The sequence below is a fragment of the Lonchura striata genome, chromosome 5 (genome assembly GCF_046129695.1).
Source record: "Lonchura striata isolate bLonStr1 chromosome 5, bLonStr1.mat, whole genome shotgun sequence".
Classification (NCBI taxonomy): Eukaryota; Metazoa; Chordata; class Aves; order Passeriformes; family Estrildidae; genus Lonchura; species Lonchura striata.
In genome coordinates, this window is record NC_134607.1 from 2,558,222 (window position 1) to 2,582,189 (window position 23,968).

Sequence of the window (23,968 nt, forward strand, 5' to 3'; positions counted from 1 at the left end):
TTTGAGGCTTACAGGGACTACAGGGCTAAATTCACTGCTGGTAGTACACAATTAGTTTCCTGCCAGCTTTTATTTAGGAATACTAACGATACATATAAAAGCTAAGAAAGGAGCTCCCAAATTCACAGCTGACCCAGCGGAAGTGTCAAGTTCAGGGGTTGGAGCAGGTGACCTCCAAAGGTCTTTTCCAGGCTCCACCATGGATTCATGGGCACACTGGCATGGCCAGACTTCTCTTCATGGTGCCCTGTGCTGCTGGCAGCTCTCCTTCCAGTCCCAGTTTCCAACATATCAAAGAATCATCTCAGGCTGAATAAAGTCCAATATCTCTTCTAGCAATCCATGTTCTCACCTCCAAAAAGAATGTTTGAGGAAACACTCCTTAATTTTTCCCTCAAATGGATTCAACTAGAAGAGATCATTCAATAGTTTAATAAAAGAGCAGGATTTCCCTGGGGTTTTGAGGGAAGCAATCTTTGGCAGTGGTGGCCATGCTCTATAATATTAGTTTGGCTAGGTTCCTATTATTTCAAGTCAGCATTTGGATTTTATTGTTGATTTTTCAATCGTACATTGGGTTTTTTTTTTTTTTTTTTTTAGTTCAGGCTTTCCCATGTTAAACGATCCCATAATGATCCTTATTTTTCTTGAACGTAAAGTTTTTTAGTGGGTGTCAGATTGTCAGTACTGCAAAGTAAATTCTTCTATCTCCAGAAGGGAGCTACCAGAGATCGAATTTCTTCTAAGTTTCCTCAAACAGATGTGTCTCAAAGGTGACCTGAGGGAGCAGGGAATAAAGCAGCTCATTTTCCATGCTCATTCAAGTCCCTGCCCTTTCCACTGGTGCTGCCACTAGACTCCCAATTACAGTAGCACCAATTGTTCTGTGGTTTGTGTGATGTGGACACTGACTCATTTGTGGATGTCGAGCGCAGGGCACCCAGAAGCCATCACACAGCGGTGATTTTTGCTAAGCCTGGACCTGAGCTGGATTCCAACCAGCAGCTCTGAAGTGAAAGGCTCCTTTCTGTGCTCTGTTCCCAGCCTTCAGACACACTACCCTGTACTCCTGATTGTCTTTGCTCTAAAATAAATTTCACAGTGATTAAAAGGAACCAGCGATCAGGAAATCAAAGCATAAAGCAGGACATTTCCAAAAAAACCATCAGCATTACAAACAAGCAGCCCAGCACTAGACACACCTAGGTGAGACTGGTAAATCCTGCTGGATTTAGAGATGTTTTAGAACTGCAAACTGGTGCAGGAACTGCTGTGACTGTCTGACAGAATGCACATGTGCAAAACTCACTTGCAGAGAGGTGTGATTTGAGGGTTGTGGTTAGAAAACGGAAGAACTCAAGGCCCAGCTTCCCAATCTCACACTAAAAATCACTTCAAAAATGAGGATTGTGCCGTCTCTCTTTTCCTTAATGTAATTTTGTTAATATTAAGATCAAGTGAAGAAATTGTTTAGAGAAAACTAATGGTAATTTCAACAGCTTTTCTTGAGATGTACACTAAGTAGCTAGGTCAAATTATGAAACTGGAAGCCTCCTTCCAAAATACAGGTCATATATCATAATTGCCTAAGGGTTTAGTCTTGAGCTTGGAGTATTTTTCACCTGATCTGAAAATTAAAGTGGCAAGGAGAGATCACTGTTATTTGGTGGTGCTATTTGTGCTACAGAGAACAAGACAGGAGTAGCTCAAAGGCAATCAACAAAACCTGTAACAGGCATGGGGAGCAGAGCAGACTGTAACGACTCTGGACACTGTGAGCAAAAAACCCATCTTATATTTGATTTGTCTGCATTCATTGAGGCAAGACATGAAGTATACACTAGATAACTGCATATTTGCAACATAGATAAACTAAATTTAGATATGCTATTTCAAATAGAAGTTAAACAGGAAAGAAGTATTTTTTACTAAGAAATTGAATGCACAATAAAAATAAAAGGATATATCTATCTCTACTATCAGCTCCTTCATCCGTAGAAGTGACTGATGACACCCTGAACGCTGGTAGATCAGACAAAACCAGTTATTTTTGATATTAAAAATGTGGACTCAGTGTGGAGCACCCCAGGCCATGCACACAAGCCAAACTCAAGTTTTAGTCAGAATGTTTTGTGTTCACCTTTCTCAGCTTTCCAAGTTATCGGCTCCTCTGAGAAACAGAGCCTTTCCTTGTTCTCATTCATTAAGCACACATACATAGAAACTCGAAAGAAGTGTTACATGATGTTTTTAAAATAAACACTAATGCTTTTTTTTTGTATGTATTTTGGCTGAAAGTTATATTCTGTCTTCTCCTGCCCCCACCTCCAATTTCTGTGGGGAACTGATACCACCCATGTAATGTTGTTCACCTCAGGGCCAAGCCAGCCTGGTTTCCAACAATATTTGACAGACATTAGGGAAACCACATATCTTAATCTGAGTGGTTGCTGCACCACAGGGAGTCATGATTCAAGCTATGTTCCCCAACAAATGCTGGTTTAAATTCAAGGCTGGGAAGGCATTGTTTTGCTGCAGCAGCCATGTGATGGGGTTTCCACCACATCTCAAGTTTTTTGATCCACAGTGACTTAGCCCTGTTCACAGTCAGTAAAAATGCATCCTCCGTGTGAGCGTGGAGCTCTTTAATACGTGGCCAACCCTGACCAGGAGGAATGGCTTACAGCTAACTTCTCCTTAAGTTTCACAGCCCACAAAAAGTAAAACCAATGAAAAGGAAGCAGGGAAAGATGTAGTAATGTACAAATCTTCTACTTCGTTACCTTCCCACTGAGTCCTTCTGGAGCAGGCTAACAGCAAGGGAGAAAAAAATAGCCATAACCCCAGGCCTTTAAAAGTAATTGAAAACCCACACCCATTTAGACTTCCCACTGCATTACTGAGCTGCAATCATCTTGCTGCTGAGACTTAATTGTTAATAACATACCTAATGACCTGCAGAAAAAAACAGATCTGGCATTAATTGCTGTACTTTCAATGGGAAGTGCTAAGTGCCCAGGTAGCACGGTCTCATCTTGTAGTTCAGAAATTTGAGTGGGAAACTGTCCATTACGACTCATGTTGACTTGGACCAAAGCATTTATTTATTTAAGAACTTTATTGCTCACAGTTAAGTATGTGATTAGTGAAGACCAAAAGTAACCCACTAATCAGGGGCTGAAAGACTTCTGAAGGAAATTGATTCTGTTTGCAAGGAAATGTGCTTTTTATTAGAAATGATTTGTTGGAATGCAAAGAAGTAATAAAACAAATAAATGTATATAAACAGCAAAAGAAACCTGCAGCATATGTCCGAGACAGAGGCAATAAATAATTAGAAACCTGTGACTTATTATGTAAGCATCCCACTGAGGAGGTATTTGAAGGATTTAGCAGTACACAATGAAGTGACTGCTACTCAGCTTCAGGGATAGGCACACAGTATATAGCTGTACAAAAGACAAATGTTAACAACTGTCTCATTCTACATCACAGCCTCAGGATCCTGTCTGAATGTTTTTATTCAGTATATTGAGATCCTGGAAACAGCTTGTTTTCATTTTCCTGCCAGCTTACCTGTACCCACAGTAAATTCAATAACCCCCCCCTATCTCTGCTCCTGGGGCTGTCAGTCTTAGGACAGGCCACGTCTTTCTGTGTCCTCATACAGTACCAAATGCAGTATGAGCACTCCATATAGCTCTGGTGCCAGTGCAGTTTAGGGAGCCACAGCTGCCTCTGTTGTTTATCATTTTGGGTATTCTCATTTTGCTCTAAGGAATATCTGGGCATCACTGACTTCTCCTGTTACTGTGTGTTCTCACACTTCTGCTGCATGTCTGAAATGGAATAGTGCCTTCCAAGACATAATCCAGAAATTGGATGTTTATTTTGATAGAATGAGGATATTTAATGCCATCATTAAATACTCCTACTCATTTAGTCCAACCTCCTGTACTTAAGCAGCCTCCAGCATTTTGCTTGGTAAACTCCAAAAGCATCCCTGTCCCAGAAGGGATTGTCTAGGTATTTTCCTGAACAGATCCCTTAATCTTTTCCATCAATTTAACTTTCAGGGCTTAAATTGGTGTGCTCCTTTTTAACTGCTAAATTTTGTAAAGGCTGAATAATTTATCTTAGAAAGTGCAATGCATACCTGATCCTTTCAGGAATAAGCAGGTACCTCCTTTTAGATTTCTCGCCTTCTTTTCTTCAGCCTGAGGTTACATATTGTAAACGCAGGCAAATCCAATGGGAAGAAATGCTGATGTGTGACCCAATTCAGAAGGCTGAATGATTTCTTTATTATAACTATGCTAAAATACATCAATATACTTTATAAAAGGAGGATACAAAAACTACATACTACTTTATCTGACTCTGTCTCTAACTCCAACACAACTCATGACCCTCTCTTGAGAGCCCAGCCCCAGGTGGGTTGGATTGGCCATCAGGCTCAAACAATCCTCACCTGAATCCAGTCAAGCATTCACCCCAGGTAAACAATTCTCCAAACACATTCCACATAGGAAAAACAAGGAGCAGAAATAGAAATTGTTTTTCATTTCTCCCTGTGCACCTCTATGAAAAATCCTGAGAGGGAGAGAAGAGTGCTTGCCACAGTTACATACAAGAAAGTAGGAATGATTCCAACTAAGCAGCTCCCTTGGGCTGGCTGGCTGCCTCTCCTAATTCCTGTGAATTCACCTCAGTTCAAAAGACAGCAATCCTTCATTGGCCCCTTGGGTGTCAGAGGAACTGCAGCAGGCAGATCCTTCTTTGATGCTAAGCACCGAGGGGACCACTCTTCACCCAGCAAACTCATCACACTCATTAACATCACAGCAGCTGCTTTCCCACTATTTACCTAGACCTTAAAGCAAAGGGAACTGCTTTTAGGAAGAGCAAGACAGTACACTTGGGAAGGTCTTTAAAGGCAAATGGCAGCTTGCTCCCTTTATCTCTGCTATCAGACCTTATCAAAAGAGACCAGTTGCACTTTCTGTGAACCACTGTGCTATCTCTGGGGTTTCCAAACAAAAGGGAAGCAGGTTAAAAAACAAGACTTGGCAATAAAATTGTAGGCCTAGATTCTTTGCTCCCTCTCCACAGCAAACACATCTTTTCTTTAGGAACTCTTCCAAGAGAGCTTTATGTAATCTCACGTAGCAACACATTAATTTTCCCTTCTCTTTTCAGTTTCTTTCAAAAATTCCCTATGTAGTGTTTCTTCCACTCAGAATCCACAACCTCCTTCTCTCCCACAAGGGGCTTCTTTGACTGTAGGTGCTAGGATTTGGACCAAGGCTTTTTCTATAATGAAATTTCTTTCAAAAATTCCCTATGTAGTGTTTCTTCCACGCAGAATCCACAACCTCCTTCTCTCCCACAAGGGGCTTCTTTGACTGTAGGTGCTAGGATTTGGACCAAGGCTTTTTCTATAATGAAATACATCATCATTATCAGCACTACTATTATTATATTATTATTTCTCTCCTGTTGGACAAAAAAAAAAAAAAAAAAAGATTTCTGATATGTTTCCTTGCAGCAGCATGGAAGACCTCACCATCTGATATTTTTTGGGGCAGCACCAAACTTAAAACCAGAATAACAGTAGAGGATTACCTGATAAATTCAATTTTGGCAGATAAAATATTTTTCTAATATTTTAGACATGGCTGAGAAAAACTACTTGCTAAATCTCAGTCCTGCAAGCAGAGTTGGGGAACAGAAGTGCCAACTTTTCACCATGTGACTGCTGAGGAGGGAAAGGTGCCTGGCCTCAAGTGCCAAGCCAAGATTCCCTCTGACTCTTCATCTGAGCTCAATTCTGAATTTGGTCAGCTGTCCTAGCAGACAGAAGAATGAGAAAACCAATGCTGGTCACCAGAGACAGCTCTGCAGATACTTTCATATTGAAAAGATAAAAAAAGAAAATTTTTTTTTTTTGGCAGGTAAGAAAGTTTGCCTGGTCTCTTATGGAACATGGAAGAAACCTACTAATGCCTAAACACAATGGTATAAAATTAGTAAGTCTGTGCAAGGTCACAGACACAAAATGAGCCCAGGGAGGTGTTCTATAAAGGCATTTGGAAGGGAAGATTTCAAATTGGTACTGCTTTTCTCTGTTGAGCACATCACACTTAACCTCACAATAAGCTCACGGCTGTTTTCTCACCTTGTCTTTTCTCTATACTGCTATATTTGTGAATAACAATTTTTAAGAGGATTTATAAATGATTTTTAAAACATGTAAAAATGCACTATAGGGATCTGAACCTGAGCAAAGCACCATTATCTTCTAACATCCAAAGCTAATAGTTTAAAAAATACCTATGTACACTTAATGGTATAATTAATTTTTATAACCTATTACTTTTAAAATCAATAGGAAATGAGTTAAGCTAAGCATTTTGTCAGATCACAGGAGTTACAAAATCTTCCCACGATTGCATCAGGAAGGGATGGAAGTGCTTGGTGGAAGGCCAAAGAAAGTCCAAATACATTTTCAACTTCTCAGCAATGGCAAAACAGAGAAAGGTCAAGAAAGCTGTGATAAACGAGCCTGATTCAAACCTGTACCCCCTGAATGCTTGGACTGCAGAATGCCAAGTGCAGCAACAGCCAGCAGCATTTTTGGTAAAGACAAAGCTGTTCTGTATGTTGACACCAATGAAGGTGGAGCACTGTGGGCACCTTGGATAACAGCTCTTTCCAATGGATGAGCATTTCAGGGACCAATCTGTGCAAGCACATCTTCACTGCTCTGTGAAAGGTGCACTTGTGCCAACAAATGCATTGCTTGGCAGGAGTGGGGAACACCATCCTCAACACATCACTGACACTGAATTTATTTGTTTTGTAGCTCCCTCACATTAGGTACAGATTGTCTTTGACATAGAATTTTGAAACAGAAGTATTTATGGTATGAAAATAAAGATCCTCTTGAGCCAATTTGTATTTCTCTATGTGGACACTTCCCAGCAACACAAGCTCCTCCAGGCTTTGAGATCTGAATCTGCTGTGACATGAAGTGAAAGAGAGACTGTGACCAGAAAGGCAAAAACCTAATTTTCTGTGTGAAGAACATCTTGAATTTGGAGACAGAAGTTGTGTCAATGCTTAGACGTCCCAGACATTACCCTTGTTCTTGGGCCCATGCTTACCTGTCCCAGCTCCTCCCCATCCCTCTCCATTACTTGAGGGCTTTGTTGTACCCAGGTTCCTCTGGTAATCTCAGGAACCCAGCAGGAGGCAATTGGCTTTGGCTCCTATTACATTTATCCTCTTACCATTGTTTTGCTAGGATAATCTAAAATGCAATTAAAGTCAATTCTTTTCCAGTGTTTTTTTTTTTTAAGAAAAGAAGTACTTTTATCAAGACATTGCCAGTGTTTTATAAGCAAATGTAAAATTTTCCAGTATCAATCATTTCCCAAGGCAAAGGCAAGCTGAGTTATCTACTGCTATTATAGGAATAAATTGTGTTACTACATCAAGAGCTTGGGGAATGAGAAGCCATATATCAAAAGAGTTATATTAAAGAATCTTCAGGCAGGTTTATTTGTTTTCCTACAAACATAAATATGTTTACTAGTCTCCACTCTGCTCAAGCCACTATTTACACAGAAACTCTGTAAGAGCAGCTTAACAGCCTGAGGAGAACATAATAAAAGCTTTACCCTGTCTGTATCAAGGAAGGAATATTCCTGCAATATATTTGGTTTTTAGCCATATTTTTGAAAAGAGAAAACTGTTCAGGTTGCTAAGGTGTTGTCTCTATCACCCTGCAGTAGGAGCTGCTAGTGAGACCTCTTGAAGGAACAAGGGACTAGTCTGGGTGAAAACATGCCTGGTGTTATTTGATGGTGCTGAAAGAGCAAGTACAACAACACAGTTTCAGTTTTCAGCTGAGAACTCAAATGCAGCCCTTCCCTTCACTTCCCGTGGACCTGTGCATTCCCAGCTTGCTTCAAGCTCTTGCTGAAGTCAAGGGACCACTGAATATACACAAGAATTGCTGTTCTCTGGCTCTGCCTCAAAGGCTCGCTTAAAAACCCTTCCCAGAAAGGCTGGCCTCTGCAGAACCCCAGCAGGTATCCCTCTGGAAACACCAACACCATCATTTGCAAATATGCCTCAAAATTCCTCTGCCCAGCAAAACCCCAGAAGACACTCCTCCATTCCACTGACTCAATATTTGAGCTTAGATTTTTGGTTTTATTTCACCTGTCCCAAAGCCTCATCTCCAAGCCACTGAAACAAAGAGTAGTGGTTCATAACATGGATAATGTAAGAAAAATCACATTCCTTTGTTTCAACAGGTTAGGCTTTTACTGTCACTAGAAGAAAATAATCAAACCAGGGCACTTTTGAAAGGTCCAGGAGTTTGGATGCAAGCACACAAAAATGAAATGCTTTAATATCTGGGATAGGGCTGTCATTTTATTGCAATTCTGTTTAGCACTCGGGGTAAAGGCTATCTGACCATAATCAGTGTGACTGAATGCTTGAGCTCAGTAGTATGGCATTAATGTGCCATAGATGAGAATAGATATACACATATAATCTTTCTCTGATTCTCTTTAAAAACAATTCCTATTGAATTACAGCTTTCAGCATGATTTATCAACAGATTATTGTTTATGGAAGAATGCTACCTTCCTGCTCAAACTATTCCAAGGCTGACTCATATCCTGGTAATTCATTAATACATAACATGATTCCAGTCCAGTAAAGTAATTTCTGCACTATACGAGTCATAAATCCTACAACATTTTCCTACAACTGAAAAATATATCTCAAATTCTCTTTCTAAACACTAATGGAACGTTTTGCTTGGCTTCCCACACACATCATCAAGAGGAGGGGGCCGGACAGAGCTGCAAAAAGCAATTTGATAGCAGTGTACCTTATAGAGTTTAACAGTATAAGAGCTACCATACTGAATGAGACCTGAGGTCAAACTAATCTACTGTCTAACTTACAACAGTAGCCTGTGTCAGAAGTTTCATGGGAAAACAGAAGTGAAATAATCTGTCCCATCTGCCCTCTCCACATTAGGTCTCATTCTATTAGAAAATTATTTAAAGCCTAGATTGTGAGCTTTAATATGCCTTCCAAGCAGCAGCAACCAGAGAACATTCCCCTTTAACTTACAAAAACGCTGCTGCAGAGGGGAGAACTGGAGGTGGTGGAGAGATGTGTTTGTTTTCATGTTTCAGCAGACTTAATTGCTACAACCAACACTGCAGATACTATCACTTGGCAAACAAACTTGTACTGGTTAGAGCTGTTTTTACTTAATACCTGGGGCATTTATTGTTTCTGGGTATGATCTTGCAATCCTTTTTTTTCTCACAGAGGCAGACTGTACCAATTTTCACAGTCTCACTGACACCCAGTGTAACAGAAAGGATTTGAGAAGTATTCCTTTCATTGACAGCATAACATGTTGCTTACCCAGTGGAGTATTTTTTCATCTTGATGCAAGAAGCAATATGGTGCTTGTCATAAGCGAGATATTTTTGTAAGGCTCAGTGGTGCAGAATGCCAGAGAGAAAATCTGCATAGGGAGTGAACATCATCAGTGACAGGGGAATCATCCTGAGTTTTCTTTCTCTGAGCTAGTCTGATTTCCACAAGCAGCTCCCAGTATCTCCTCCAGAGCATCAATGCCTGGTTCTTGAGCTACACTGCCCTGGCAGCTGAACCAGCACTGTTGTCTGTGTATGAAGAGCTCCCACAATTAAAACACCTGGGCCAGACTCAGTTGGACTGGATGAAAATCAGCCTGCAACAAGCCAATGTACTTTATATGTTAGGGCACATCTGTCTGAAGGGAAAGGGTATATGAGTCCATTTGCTTTTCTCTGTTTTTAACAGAAGAAAAGAAAGGAGAGGGGGTAGACCAACAATAAAATTTTCCACCCCTTTTCACTGGAAAGTTGGCCAAATCATGTTGATAAACTGAATCTGAGGGGCCAGATGCTCCAGCCCTGACTTCTATGCTCTGATGTCTTCTGTTATCTTAGATGAGTGATTGTGTCCTGTATAAAATCATTGCAAGGGGTGCATCCTAATCCTGGGCCCTTCATCAGGTTATGTGGCTGGACCAAGGCCTGTTGCTTTGTTGGGTTATATGACCAAATGTGAGTGACAGGTCACTGTCACGTAACCCAAGGCTGCAAACCTTCTTGGCTATTTTTTATTTTCTAATTTGGTTATTCTGTGTCAAACAGGGCTGGAGATTCAGTGCTGCTGGTGTGGATGCACTGATTAATTTGGGATTAAACTGGTCCTGTACATCCACATTTATCATCAATGGTTCCATACAGAACAGTATAATGAAATCTTTGTAGCTAATCTTTAGGGGCTTCTTTAGGCCAAAAATAATTCCCACAAACACCTTATATCTGTCTTTCCCTGTATGATTAATCCCTCATTTCATACTCACTTTCAAAACAGAGATACCATGCTGGGAGATCCAAATCTTACCCTGGGAAGGCAAATAGTGCATATTTCGTACAATAATTTAGAGGATGGACATTATGAGAGGTGATTAGCTACCCAGTTAATAGGGAAATGTTTCAAGACCAGGCCTGCAGGATCCTTGGATCACAGACAGCTACCATGTTTTTCAAAACAAGGTGCTATTTTTCTCTTTCTCATTCTGGGATGAAAGAAGGCTTCTCCTGACACTAGGCATTGGAAACCCTATGTAAAGCATCCCTCTACTGACAGATATGTACAGATAAAAAAACAAAAACCAAAGCAAAAAATCCAGGAAACAAAAAATCCAGAGCTGGACAAGGTTTGAGGTGTATTGCAAGAAATGCTGCCAGAGTTACTAAGGAAATTCAATATCTGCTCACTGCTCTAGGCTATTACTCTCAGTTGCTCCACTCCATGAGCATCAAGTCTTGAGGAACACTTGTCTGGAAGTGGAGCTGAGGAGAAAGGAAGGTGGGGTACAGTGGGGCATAAGAAGCACATTTGTTTTCAATGAAAGAAAAGTACAAATATCAAATATGATGGTGTTAATGCTCATGCCTGGTAGTGAGAGGGAAAACCACCTCAAATCAGCTCTCCTTGGACATCTACTGGAGAGCTTTGTAGCTATCTAAATATAGCAAAAAGTGTCCGTAGAAAATCACTAGAGGGAAAATTCAGTTATTCATGGAGCAATGGGGCAAATTCTGCTTGGGATTTCCCACAGTAGCAACATGCATCCCTGAATCCCTGTGTTCCAATGCCTGGCTACAAAAGGGTCAATTATATTTGTTTAAAATCTGGTAGGAAGGCAGTAAAGAATAACCAACAGTCAAAGAGGCAACACTTCAAAGCAAATAAATGCTGCCATCCATGGCTCTAAAGAAGGCCCAAAAAAGCCAGGTGGCCCATGGAGGTATCCCACATGCCCTGGTGGACAGTCATCTCCTTTCACACAGTGGCTCTACCAATTCAAATGGTTGGTGTCAAGGCAACTTGAGTAGACTTTATCATATCTGTGATATCAACAAACCCTACTTAACGCCTGTTCTGGAGGCTGTAAGTGGACCAGAATGATGCAAATGCCTTGAGCTTTTGCCCCCCCCCGCAGAAGTTTAAATTCATCAGCATAGGAGGATTTGTCTCTATTCTGAACTGAAGTGGTGAGGGGTAGAGAGTGAGTGTGGGTTTAGCAGCCCAAAATATTACACATTGATTACTGGGTGTTCCCACTAAAAGCACTTTTTCTTCCTTTTTTCTTTCTATCTCTACCACTCCCCCGAGAGATTTGTAACAAGTGTGTGTGCTATCTTTCCCTGTCTTGCTTTGCAAAAAGCAATGCCTAGAGCAGAAAGAGAAAATTATTTATGATAGAATTTCACACATTTTTCTGGGTGCTTAATGAAGCTTGAACTTGAGCAGAGCACAGACACTGCTTATTGTTGATTTTTTTTCAAGATCACTGCACAACAAACAGAAACTGAATAAGCAATTAAGTTAACTGGCTCTAAAACTCACACTGGCTGAGGATTAAGGTAATTATGTCTCAGCTTACACACATTCATTGCAGCGTTATTTCATTGCAGCAAGTCTTGCCTGCTTGCTTGTTGCTGATATCACTCTAGAACTGATCTGAGTTGTTGTCCTTTTATTAATTACCAAAAAGGTTACAAACACAAGCTCTCCTTGCTATAAATATAGCTGTTATTTTTACTACATGTTCAAAGGAGATGCAGACCTCTTTTTGCCACGTTTATACAAATAGATCCAACTGTTTCTTCCTGTTCCACAGTATTTACAATACCTTAGACTTAAGGGATCAATTAAAGTAATACACAATAGATGGGTTTGGTATTGTCATACAGTGATTTCCCTGTCAAAGGGGAGGGTGGGGAAATCTATTTTTAAGTCTGAGTGAAAAAAGAGACTTTGGGAAAACAGTATCAGTCTCCACAACGTTACTGGCAGGGCAGTATGGATTCTTCACCTTCTGGGTTACAAAGAAGTTTCCTTTTAAAATAGTTGGAATGCAGGGGAGGGGAAAAGAAGAGAACCCCCCACATTCTCCTTGTCTAACAAGGAGCCACAGCGTGAGAACCACTCCCTAGCAGAAGTAATCTGTGATTGACAATGGTTTTCTTTGCAGCCAGGGCTAAAAATGGTTTAGCTGTAAACAGACAAATGCAGAACATTTTAAGGCCCTTTCCAAAGCCAAGGGCTGCTTATACAGGCACTCAACATGCAGGGTGGCACCAAGAGAGCACCAAGCAGAGTTCCTGAAAAAAAATCAAGGAATTCTCATATCAGGATATGAGCACAAACACAAGAGAAAAATAATACCTTGTTATGGGCAAATGAGCAGGGGCAGATTTACCAAAATTGGAGATTTGTTCTCTGGGCAGTCCAGGCATTTGTATGTGTGATCTTAGGCAAGCTGCTATATTTGGCTTCACCCTTCCTGCCTAAAAACTGAAAGAGAAATACTTTCTCTTCACAGGGAGCATGAATGTGGGGAAGGCACTTGGTATGAGCGGGGTGGGAGCTCTGCAAACAACCAGAACAAAGTCTGTGACTAATACAATTGCCCTGTAATCTCCAAGTCAGCCCTGAGGTCTACAATGAAAGGACATGAAGGAAATAAGGTGATGTGGGACAACTTCCGAATTTCACTGGGAACATGAAGGATCATTTTATATTGAAATGTATAGAATTGCCTTGTGCTGATATTAATGATGAATATTTTTGGAGTGGAATGCTCTATACACTGGGGAGGCCACCTGAACTAAATAGGACCCAGTCCCAAACAAGGCAGACTCCTAAGGTCCTAAATGAGTGTTTTGTAAACATGTTGATTAGTAACTGAAAGAAAGCTTTATTTTAAAAAATGAAAACCAGAAGAGAAGGGCAATGTTGACAGAAAGATCATAAATCATGGAAACTCTATTATGAATCAAAACAACAGATGCAACATGAACAACAGCATCTTTTATAAACAGAAATTAGACTGTTCTGTTTCACTCTTTGGAAAGGCTAATATGCCTAAAATAAATTTCCCTGAACCTCTCATTAATGTTTTACAGTCAGTGTTGACCAGCTGTTACAAAAAACCAAAATGTAGATGATTTATATCCCAGAAGAGTTACTAACCCCAAACCATATTTTCCTGATGGACCTGACATTAAGAACTATAACCACTTCCCCTGACTATATTCATCTCACAGGGGAAGAAGCAAAGTGCAGGTGATTCATACCTCAGCAATTTCTTGCTCTGCATTCACTTTCCTTCTCCCTTTATTAGCAGGCTAATACTGACTGCATGAGTCACCAATTATCACCTTAAGCACCAAACAGGAACTAAATTATCACAGTGATCTCTCCACAAAGCAGACATCACAGCATGTTTGCTGAGGCCCAAATACTTCAGGTTTTAAACAGGAAAAGACTTTGTCCTCCCCATTTCATGTTACGAAGAAGAACCAGAGTTTCTGGGATGGAGGAACTTGTCCAGCCCAAAAACTCTCTGGGCTTGCACTAATCTATCTTCTACAGCAACAGGTAAGCTAGAGTTTATCAATCAGTGTATCATGTAGAGGCAAGATGGATTGCCTGCCCTTCCTCACTAACAATGGGAAAAGCAGGATGCCCAAACCATGATTATACTTCCATGGCTCCTGCTTTAGTCCTTGCATGGTGTGTATTGTTACTGGTGGCTCTCTCTGGAGCTCTGGCACATGAAGAAACAAAACTCACTTGAATAGTATTTACAGAGCTGCTTCTAGATTCTCACTATCATCACAGAAACCTGATTATTTACAGGGAGCTTTTACAGCCTACTATTAATCCTCTGCATAATGAACAAATAAATTCTGCACCAGCACTTGCCTAACTTCTCTCAAGTTTTTCCATGGTGTAATTACAATTAGTTCCATGGTGAAACCTCTGACTGATACCACATGAAATTCATGAACAAGGTCTTCCCAACCATTTCTAAATACATCATGAAGGGAATGTTTCTTTTTAATATTCTGTCCCTGTTTTTAGCAGGTCAATCAAAACCTGGCAACTTCCCCATGTCTGACATGGTCGTACAGTGGTTTTTTGGCTGAATCATGTGGCATGAGCTGTGCTAATCTCAGCTCTTTCCATCCTGTCCAGCTTAAAATCAACTTTTCACCAACTCCTTTGTGTCTATTCACACAGTCAGGGTGGAGGTGGCTTCTCAAATGATGGATGGAAGTACCAATGAGAAGCAATGGAAAAATTCTGAATGACACATATATCTTCAGATGGTGGTTTCTCCTTTGTGATAAACAAATAATATCTAAAATGCTGCTGCAACTAATGCTGCTTTGGACTTCGTAACTTTTACTTACTCAAAACTCATGCAAATAATCACGTATTAATAAAACGGTATTTTCTGTGCAAAATTTTAATTGAATATGTCATCCTTCCCTTTCTCTTTCTATTGATGCATGCTCATTTTTCTAGCCTTTTCTATGAGTTTTTTAAAAAGTAAACATACAGAGTTTAAATATAATTTCTCCAAAGTTACATGGTCAGTACTTGGAAATGGTTATGCACCTAATTAGTCACAGAATACCTAACATCAGATGACTTAGCTAACAAATCATGACACGCACAGCAAACAACACAAAACATGCTTCATTTGAATTCCCACAAAATGCCACCATTATCCCTTTATAAATAGTTTCTCTCAGGCAAAGGTGAGTTCACAAATTAAACCCATTTTTTTTTAGTTCAAATCTTGCAAATGCTGTATTACAGTCAGTTACTCTGGATGACTCTGGTCTAAATAAGATAAGCCTCTCTCCTATTCAGATCCTAGCAAATGAGAGGATTTGAAAATAAGACTCTCTGCCTGAGGCTATTCCAGTACACGACTTGGATTTTTACACTTCAACAGGGCACTGGCATTCCTACTACTAAAAACATTGAAACAAGACATTTCCAATCATCTTCTAATCCCGCCTCAGAAAACAGAAATCTCACAGGTGTTTTCTATTCTAACTTCTTACGACAGTACAATTAAAACCTGCAGTACAAATTAGTTAAGTATAAAAACAACCACAAAAAAAATCCACTGGAAATAACATTCTCATTATATGAAGAGTGAGGTTAATGAGGTATTACCTTGGCAGGTCCTTTCATCTGTGAGCAGTTTATAGCCCTTCTGGCAGCTGCACTCAAAGCTGCCAACCGTGTTTCGGCAGAAATGGTCGCAGCCACCATTGTTTACCAAACACTCATCAATATCTGCAAAGAATCAACAGCAAAGATTTAGTTCACAACAGCAAAAAATTAATTTGTGACAGCAATTTTAGGGCAGGAACAGAGGAATGCTCAGATCCCCAAGGAGGCTGCTGTCCCTGTCAGGAGCCAGGCTGGTCAGAGGTGTCCCTGTCCAGACCTATCTTGCAAGGCTTACAAGGAGAGCTATGGGCTGAGCTGTGCAGAAGACAGAGGTGCTTCTCTCAGAACTGGAACCAACAGATGACCCAAACTGAGGTACTTTGGTGTTAGGGAACATTCAGGGAAGCTTCTCTGGAGATGGAGTGCTCTGCCTGACAGCAGACTTCAGCCTGGGAAGCACATGAATCGTTTTACCGTGCATAGGAACTAACAAAACATAAGAACACACAAAAATTGGAAGTAATAACAGACATGAAGTAAAAGATACTTGAATTCTGAAGAAATACTTCCATCACCCTTACACAAACAAATGCAAGGATATGTTTTCTCAGAATGAGCAATTATATGTTATTTTGCTCATTATTCAGTGACACGGAGTGTCACCCATTTTCATATATCAAACTTCTCTCACTTGGTATAGCAGAAAAGGAACTAACTCTGAGTGCATGTGAAATGTTGCTTCTTCAGTTATTCTGAAGACAGAGCACCTATTGCCTTTATTTGAAAGCCATATATATATATACACATATATTTACACATGTCTATGTATGAAGGACAGATGAATGGCTCTTACTTCAAACAGTGATTATGAAGTGGACTGATGAACTTGATAAGGCCTCTGTTCTGAATTTCATACTGATGATTCTACTTCCCACTCCTTTTAACTTCTCCCAAAGGTTCTGAAGATCTGGAACGACCAATCCCTTTTCCAATCCATAAAAGGTTGTGAAGTAAGTATATAACAGGCCACAAAACCTCATTTGAAATACAGGGTATCTTTCCATCCTCCCCCAATTATAAAACCATGGATCTATGTTTATTTGAAAAAGAGGAAAAAAAGTACTTTTATTATTTTTCAGGAGAAGAACAGTGCCAAAAATAGCTCTTTTTATGAATGCATACAGTGAAGAAGTAATATGACATTGAGCCTTGGCTTCCCACTTCTGGAATTGGAAACAAGATTTTTCAGGGAACCAAATGGAGAGCAATGTTTCCTTTCACAAAGCTTCTTGCTATAAGATCTTTGAAACTTTGAGGTAACAGCTGGCCATTCAAAGAGCAAATCTTGCAAAATGCAAATCTAGATGCCTAGGTCTAATATATGAAGATGGGAATTTAACAAAACCAACAAGATATTAGCGGTTGAAGGGCATGCTTTAATATTTTTTGAATTTAGGAGGATTTTTAGTGAAAGCAATTCATTAATTTTTGGAAACATATAATTCCAACATGGGAAAGTGGCCTGGCACTTACCACATTTCTGCATGTAAAATATAAACAGCAGCAAGAGGAGTGAGGTGGTAAATCTAAAAATTTGAACAGCTGAGAGGCAAATTCAGCCATCATTTCTGAAGAGCACTTTGTTGCACACACACTGACAGAAACATGTGCAGGGCTCAAATAAGCAAGATCAGTGTATATTGTTATAAAGGTTTTCTTATGAGCTGCACTTATGGCAAAGAGATGGGAAATTTGTTCCCATTGAACTAATACTGCTGCTTATTACTTTTGTGTCTGGTTCTGCAGAGGAACTAATACTGCTGCTTATTAATTTTGTGTCTGGGTCTGCAGAGGAACTAATACTGCTGCTTAATAATTTTGTGTCTGGTTCTGCAGAGGAGTGGCTTTTGCGTTCAACCCAATTAGAAGAACAAGGGTAAATTGTAGGCAGCAACTGTGGAACTGAGTGTTTTGTGCAAAGCCAGCTCAAACATTTGTGTCTTGGGTAACAAAATTCTCCAGGTGCCCCAAAATCAGGAGTCTGTTTGTTGTCTGGGGTGCTCCAGTTCTGGTATTTGGCTGGGCAACAACGGATAACCCTGGGGTCCCAACCTGGTAGATCTGGTGAAGAACACACTGAAGGTCACTCTTTGTAACACCATGAGACTGGAGGCAGCCACCCATTTGATTTCAGCTGTGATCATCTGCACAAGTCAAGACTGGCAGTGAAAACAGAAGAATTTTTGGCCCAGTTCCTGCAGCCTTGCATTTCCTTTTGTAGAAGTGATTCCTCCCAGCTCCCTAACGTGCAACTGGGACTGTGGTAGGATGGTCTACCACAAAAGGTCCCACCCTTCAGCAGAGCACAGGTGTACCTAACTACAGTTTAGCTTGCCCCAACAAAACTGTGGGACAAATGGAATTGGGAATTAAAATTACTAATATGTTGTGCATCGTAAACACACAGAACAGCCATCCATCATAAAGAAAGTATCTTTTACCTGTGATAAGGAAAACATGACCTTTGGGCTACTCTGCTGCCTGAGACTGCTTGAAATAGAAATTGCTTGCAGCCTGTCAAACACCATTCTGGAGTAACGATTGATGTTTTAAATGATGGCCCCTGGATTTCATATGTTAAATTCCAAATTCCAGTCTCTTTTCTGTGTCTCTCACAACCGTGAGGAGCAAAAATGAAACCCTGCTGGCATCAGAGGGCAGAATTTAGGCTGTTAATAACTGCAATTCCACTGACAATGCAGCATATTTGCTTTACACCAGAAATTCTTTGGAATCATTCTGAACCAGGATCTGAGTAAAACCTGGGAGAGTCCACAGGAAAAGAAAGTATTTATTCATTTCTTCTAACTGGAAAACATGACATGACCTTTTGAAACAGGGACCATCAAAACAGAAAAGAGGTCAAAACTGTTAGCTGCAAAAACATTCTAAATAACATAAACAGTGCCAATGTCTCTGCTTTCACTGTATTTCTTTCCATGGTCATAGCGAGACTGACAGGGCATGTAAAAATTATTTCACTCTGTGGAGAGCAGCACATTGCTGCATTTCACTTGGAAGAGAGCAGTATTCAACTGTATGTATCATGTGTAACTGGTTCAGAGAAATTGCAAAAAGTCTGCATCCCCACTACTTTTCTTTCCTTGGCTATAAATAATTTGTGTTATAAGCCATGTGAAAATAAATTATTCCACTGCTTGAGAAGGTGAGGGCCCCGTTTATATTTAAACTCACTGGTGCACCACCAACTTTGTCAAGTGTCTCTTTGAACTTCACAGAAGGCAAGTGCGTCTGCTTCTCATGTTGGGCAAAACTGCACAGTGGAAACCCATTGTGGTGTCTCTACCAGCTCTGACATTATTTAGTCAAATATTCCCCTACTATTCCTGGGACTGTCTGTGGAGCAGCCATAAGCCTGCTGTCTTCAAACACAGTTCTTAAGCGGCTCCTTAAGATGCAGGTTGCAGGAAAATAGCTCCAGCTTCCCACAGGCTCTGCTCCCCTTTATCCTCAGAAATGCAGAAGGGTGTAAAAACTTTCCTCCGTGGGGGTTGTACATAAAATGCCCTGATGATACTGTGAGAGTTATTACAGACTGGGAGGTCTGATGGGCTTTGAGTGCCTTGGGAATAAACCTCAAAGGATTTCTCCCAATGCAGTGAGTCAGTATTGTTAAATGATAACGTTGCTCATACAAGCTGATGCTCTGCTGCAAGATACCAAAATGGGACACGTGCAGATATGAAAATACAGGCCAGTGAGAAGCCACAGAAGCATTGAAAATTATGGTCAAACTGTCAGGTGAAGGTATGGTTAACAAGCAACTCAAACTCAAGCCTCCTGTGAGCTCTGAAAATGGTTAATTCAATTCCCAAGCAATTAAATACAAACAAAAGCAAAGATAAGATTTGCAACAAGGAAGCTAACACCTTCTTTAAATCTGTAATATTTGAAAGAAAAATCTCCAATCGCAAATATTTGTCTGGAGATGGAGCTCAGCAACACCATCACAAAAGCTGTGTGCCCATGTGAACCCAGGAATGAACCCTGGGTTTTTAAATAAAAAAAAAACCCAACCCAAACCAAACAAAAAACCCTCTATAATATAATTATTATAATAAATATATTAATCTATAATAATAGATCATCCTGTCTTTCCTGAGGATCTCAAAATGTGAGGGAGGCAGTGGAATCAGCTTTAAATGGAAGTACAGAAACTCAGATGCTTTGTGCTAAGTTGCATAGCTACAATTTGACTCGGCTAAGCAGGCAACTGTTATTTTTCTTTCATGATCTTATGAAGAATAATGGGAATGCCTCCTCCTGTTCACCTGCACCTTTTTCAAGCTCTGCTCAGTGCAGTTCATGTTTGGAAGGAGCTGGTTCTGATCAGGGTGCATGTATGCACTTGTGTGTGCACATACAAACACACAGAGATCTGCCTCGCTGCATACAAGCCAGGGAACAAATTAAAAAGCAGGGATTTTAGGTAACTTAGAACTTAACATTTCACATAAGCTGCTTAAAGGCGACTGAAAGGGTAATCAACATGCAATCTTCACTTAGCTGCTGAACAATGATGGAGATGGAGATTTCCAGAGCCTCATCACAGGCGGAAGTGAGGATCCTCCTTTCAATGGCTGGACAAATATTTGAACTGATTGTGTCTGTCTAATCCTTTGCAGATTTAAAATGCTACCTACCTCCAGGAAAAGAATATACTCCCAGATCAACCTAAGATCATTTCTGAAACTTCATAAGCTTCTTGTTTTTAAAAATGAAAGCCAGCGTGTTGGAATTAGTAAAGTTATTACCAGTATACAGTGGACATCAATATAAATACATTTTCTGCAAGGTGGGCTGGTTTGCTAGTTCTTTTTGTTCCCTGATTTCCTAATTTTCCCTTGCTTTTCCTCCCTTGCTCTTCCTCATGGTTTTACAAATCACCACTGTCCCCTAAAAATTGGAACTAGTGTTGCCTTGTTGACACAGATATTAGTTCCCTGCTGCCCACGGACCAAAAAGTACAAAGCAGCGACAAAACTTTTTAACCCCATGCTGGAGGTGGGGAAATAGAGGAATAGAAACAATAACTAACTCATCCACACTTGAATCCAAGCTCAGTGTACAACTCATCAGATTACCCTGGGGTGCCAATCAGCAGAGCAAAACACCTTGTACTGCATGCTGTTCTATTTTACAAATATTACAGAGCCACCAATGCTCAGACTGAAATTGTTTTGGTATTTGCCTGCCACTTCTCAATAAAACTTGTAAACTCAGGATTAGCATAAGCAGAAGCTCCCAGGCTCCACTTGTAATATTTTAAATGTAATATTGCATAGCATCTTAAATAACGCATGCCAGGAGTATCTCAGGTAGGGTAGAAAGATAATTTCATATTCCCAGATTCACTGGATCAGTGCCACTATGAGAAACTCCAAATCAAAGCAGGACACAGGCTCTGCTGTTCCATCCAGAAGCATCAAGCCAGCTGCTGTGGGTTTGGTTTCCAGGGAGTTGGAAGTCCTAGTTCCAGTTTTACAATGGATTTATCCAACATTTGGGCAAGGTGTAACACTTCCCTGCTTTACTTCACTTGTAAATTTGGGGATTGGTAATTATCACTTGGTATTTTCAGGACCAATACTTTAAAATGCACTATTATGGAATAAGGTGTTACGAATGCAAGTCATTTGTTGTCAAAATTTTAAAGTCAAATTGCAGTTGTTTTAAATTTCTGGTCTGGGCTTCAGAATGGTTTGACCCAGCAGCAGGTTCCTTGCTGGCAGTGCTTTTCACGGAAAGATTTTGTGAATGTCTGCAGGACTCTTAGGGCCACATTTCCTTTAAGAGGTACAATTGCTGTTCCACCACTCCACCTAAAACAGCACAGTTCACTGCCTCTTGCATGTTTCAGGGAGGAATAATTCTATTTATGCAACACCTTCCACTTGAGGATTACAAAGGACAGCAACTGATTTTCTTCATTAACACAACATTTCTGCAGGAGAGATACATTTAATTAATTCTTCTTTAACAAATGTGAAATAGAGGCAGGTAGGATAGTGTGCAACTCACCTTCATCAGATAGCTACAAAATGAAATAAAGCATATATTATAGCACCTCTAATTTGAGTTCTGTGCTTCAACAACATCCTCATTTTCCCTCCCACAGTGCTAATTAACTGTAAAGTATGATAGTCATTACTGAACCAAAGTTCCACTAAGTAGCAAATGAAGATTCTCTGTTTAATTAGCTTTATACCTGGGTTGTGGGACAAGGCATTTTCCTAATTAACAGGATTAAATCTAGACTGGGCAGACAGGAATGAATGTAATTAAAATTTAATCTCCCTCATCCTGAAAACAGGCTGCCCGCAAAATAGAGAGCTTTGTGTAAATGCTCTTAGAGCATGGAAAGGTTGAGGCAGGTTCCAACACATTTCCCTCATGTCACTTTCTCAATTTTCACCTGTTATCTTCGCAATTTCACGAAGAAACCTGTCTTCCAACACAGATGGTAATCTGTCACATATGGATTTAGGTGTCAGCTATTCTCCTCCAGGACATATCCACTCTGACATTATCCACCAACCAATCAATAAAAGAGTCTGCCAGGCTGCCAAGAGATCAATCACCTTGTAAAACAAACATTATGTCCTATTATTTTCTTATTACAGTTAATTAGATTTATAAAACACAAAAACCTTTGCAGGTGAAAAACTCAGAGATGCTGTCATAATAGGTTAGGCCCAGATTTCTCATTTGTAAAAGGGAAGGGATTTACTAAATCTAATATGAAAAGAAAGGATTTTCATTTAAAATTTTTGCTGAACACTGAATTCTTTCCTAACCTTAGAAACATGTTAGTGCAATGCTACGAACCCAAACAGTGCAAGCTGAGGCTGTGACACCAGAATGTGAAGGGGACTGGAGACATAAAGATACAGACTGATAGTCTTTTCACTGTCTAGGCTGAGCTAAATGCTAAAACTACCCCTCCTCCCCTGTGCCCCCCTGCCAGAAGCAAAGCTAAACCTCACAGGAATCCCAGGAAATAAAACTACTTTTCCTCCTCCTGTAACATTTTAGCAATCAAAATGCTTTTGTCAATCAAAATGCTTTTTTATTAAACACTGGAGAGGGAGAAATAATTGTGCTGTTCAATCTCCCATGTGGACTTGGGGACACCAAAGAATGTATTTGGGTCTCTGTTTGTCTCTGTTTTTTACAGAGCATGTGGAAAGCACAGGACATCAGATTCTGTGAGTGAGCACAGGCAGATCTGGAGGCTGAGGGTAAAAGCACTGTGCAAATACATAGGGCTGACTGCTTACCTACCTTAAGTATTCACACAGCCACTACCACCAGAATAATTCCATGTGCAATGTAATTATTCACACAGCCACCCCACCAGAATAACTCTATGTGTAATGTTTATGCAGCAGGAGGCAAGGCAGAAGAACTAAACGGGTTGCTGCAGGTTAATAACAAGAATAAAAGAGTTAATTCAGTGTTTCTTAAGGAGTACATCAGACATAACTGTGGGGCAGACAACCCTGGACATTTTCTCTGTGCTGGGTGTCACTAAGAAACAAAGCCTGGCTCTTACTGTATTTAATTTTTCCATATGGTCTGAATGAAGAAAAAAGGGGCAAGTGAGATAACTGCACTATTGGACCAAGATACAAGAATCCCTAGGTTTAGTGTATGAACTCAATTTACATTTACTCATGGTTATTTACATTTACCCCCTTGGAATTATTAACTGCTCAGGAAAGCTCTGTGCTTATTTCCAAGAATCCCAGTTTTCTTCTAGAAAAGTGTTTGTTTAATCAAATAAAATTGGTATTAAGGGCAGTCAAAGGTACTGATGTTCTCTCTAAAATCCCAGTGAAATTGTGCTAGCTTTCCTGGGATAAAACTACTCCTTCTGAAAGGGGCACTTGAATACAATTAGTCCATGATAATTTAAATAGCTCTTAATGAATCAAAGAAATTTGGACGCTGACCAAAAATTAACCCTCCAAAAGTGTTTGAAGACGCTACTTCAAGCAGCCAGGGATCTGCTCTGTACCAGGGAAGACAGCAGCATCACTGAGAGAAGGATCTAGTCATATTAAAAAAAAAGAAAAGCTGTGTTTTCTAATGAAAAAGACAATGATAAAATAATGAAAAAAATGCTTTAAGTTTTGAATGTTGGAAGTTATGATCTTGTGAGTAGTCAACTCCCAAGTAACACAAAGCACCACACACTTTTCCATAATATGCTGTGGTTGTTGATCCTCAGGGGGCTTTATAT

The 23,968-nt window shown here is 40.1% G+C and overlaps 1 protein-coding gene across 1 annotated transcript in view; it reads right to left on the minus strand.

Annotated features, from left to right (window-relative positions):
* The window catches only part of SCUBE1 (signal peptide, CUB domain and EGF like domain containing 1), a 193,101-nt gene that overhangs the window by 33,230 nt on the left and 135,903 nt on the right, over window positions 1-23,968 (minus strand). The window contains exon 9 of the mRNA XM_021535496.3: window positions 15,643-15,765. Coding sequence (XP_021391171.2) covers window positions 15,643-15,765 — 123 coding nt within the window. The remainder of the gene's footprint in view (window positions 1-15,642; window positions 15,766-23,968) is intronic.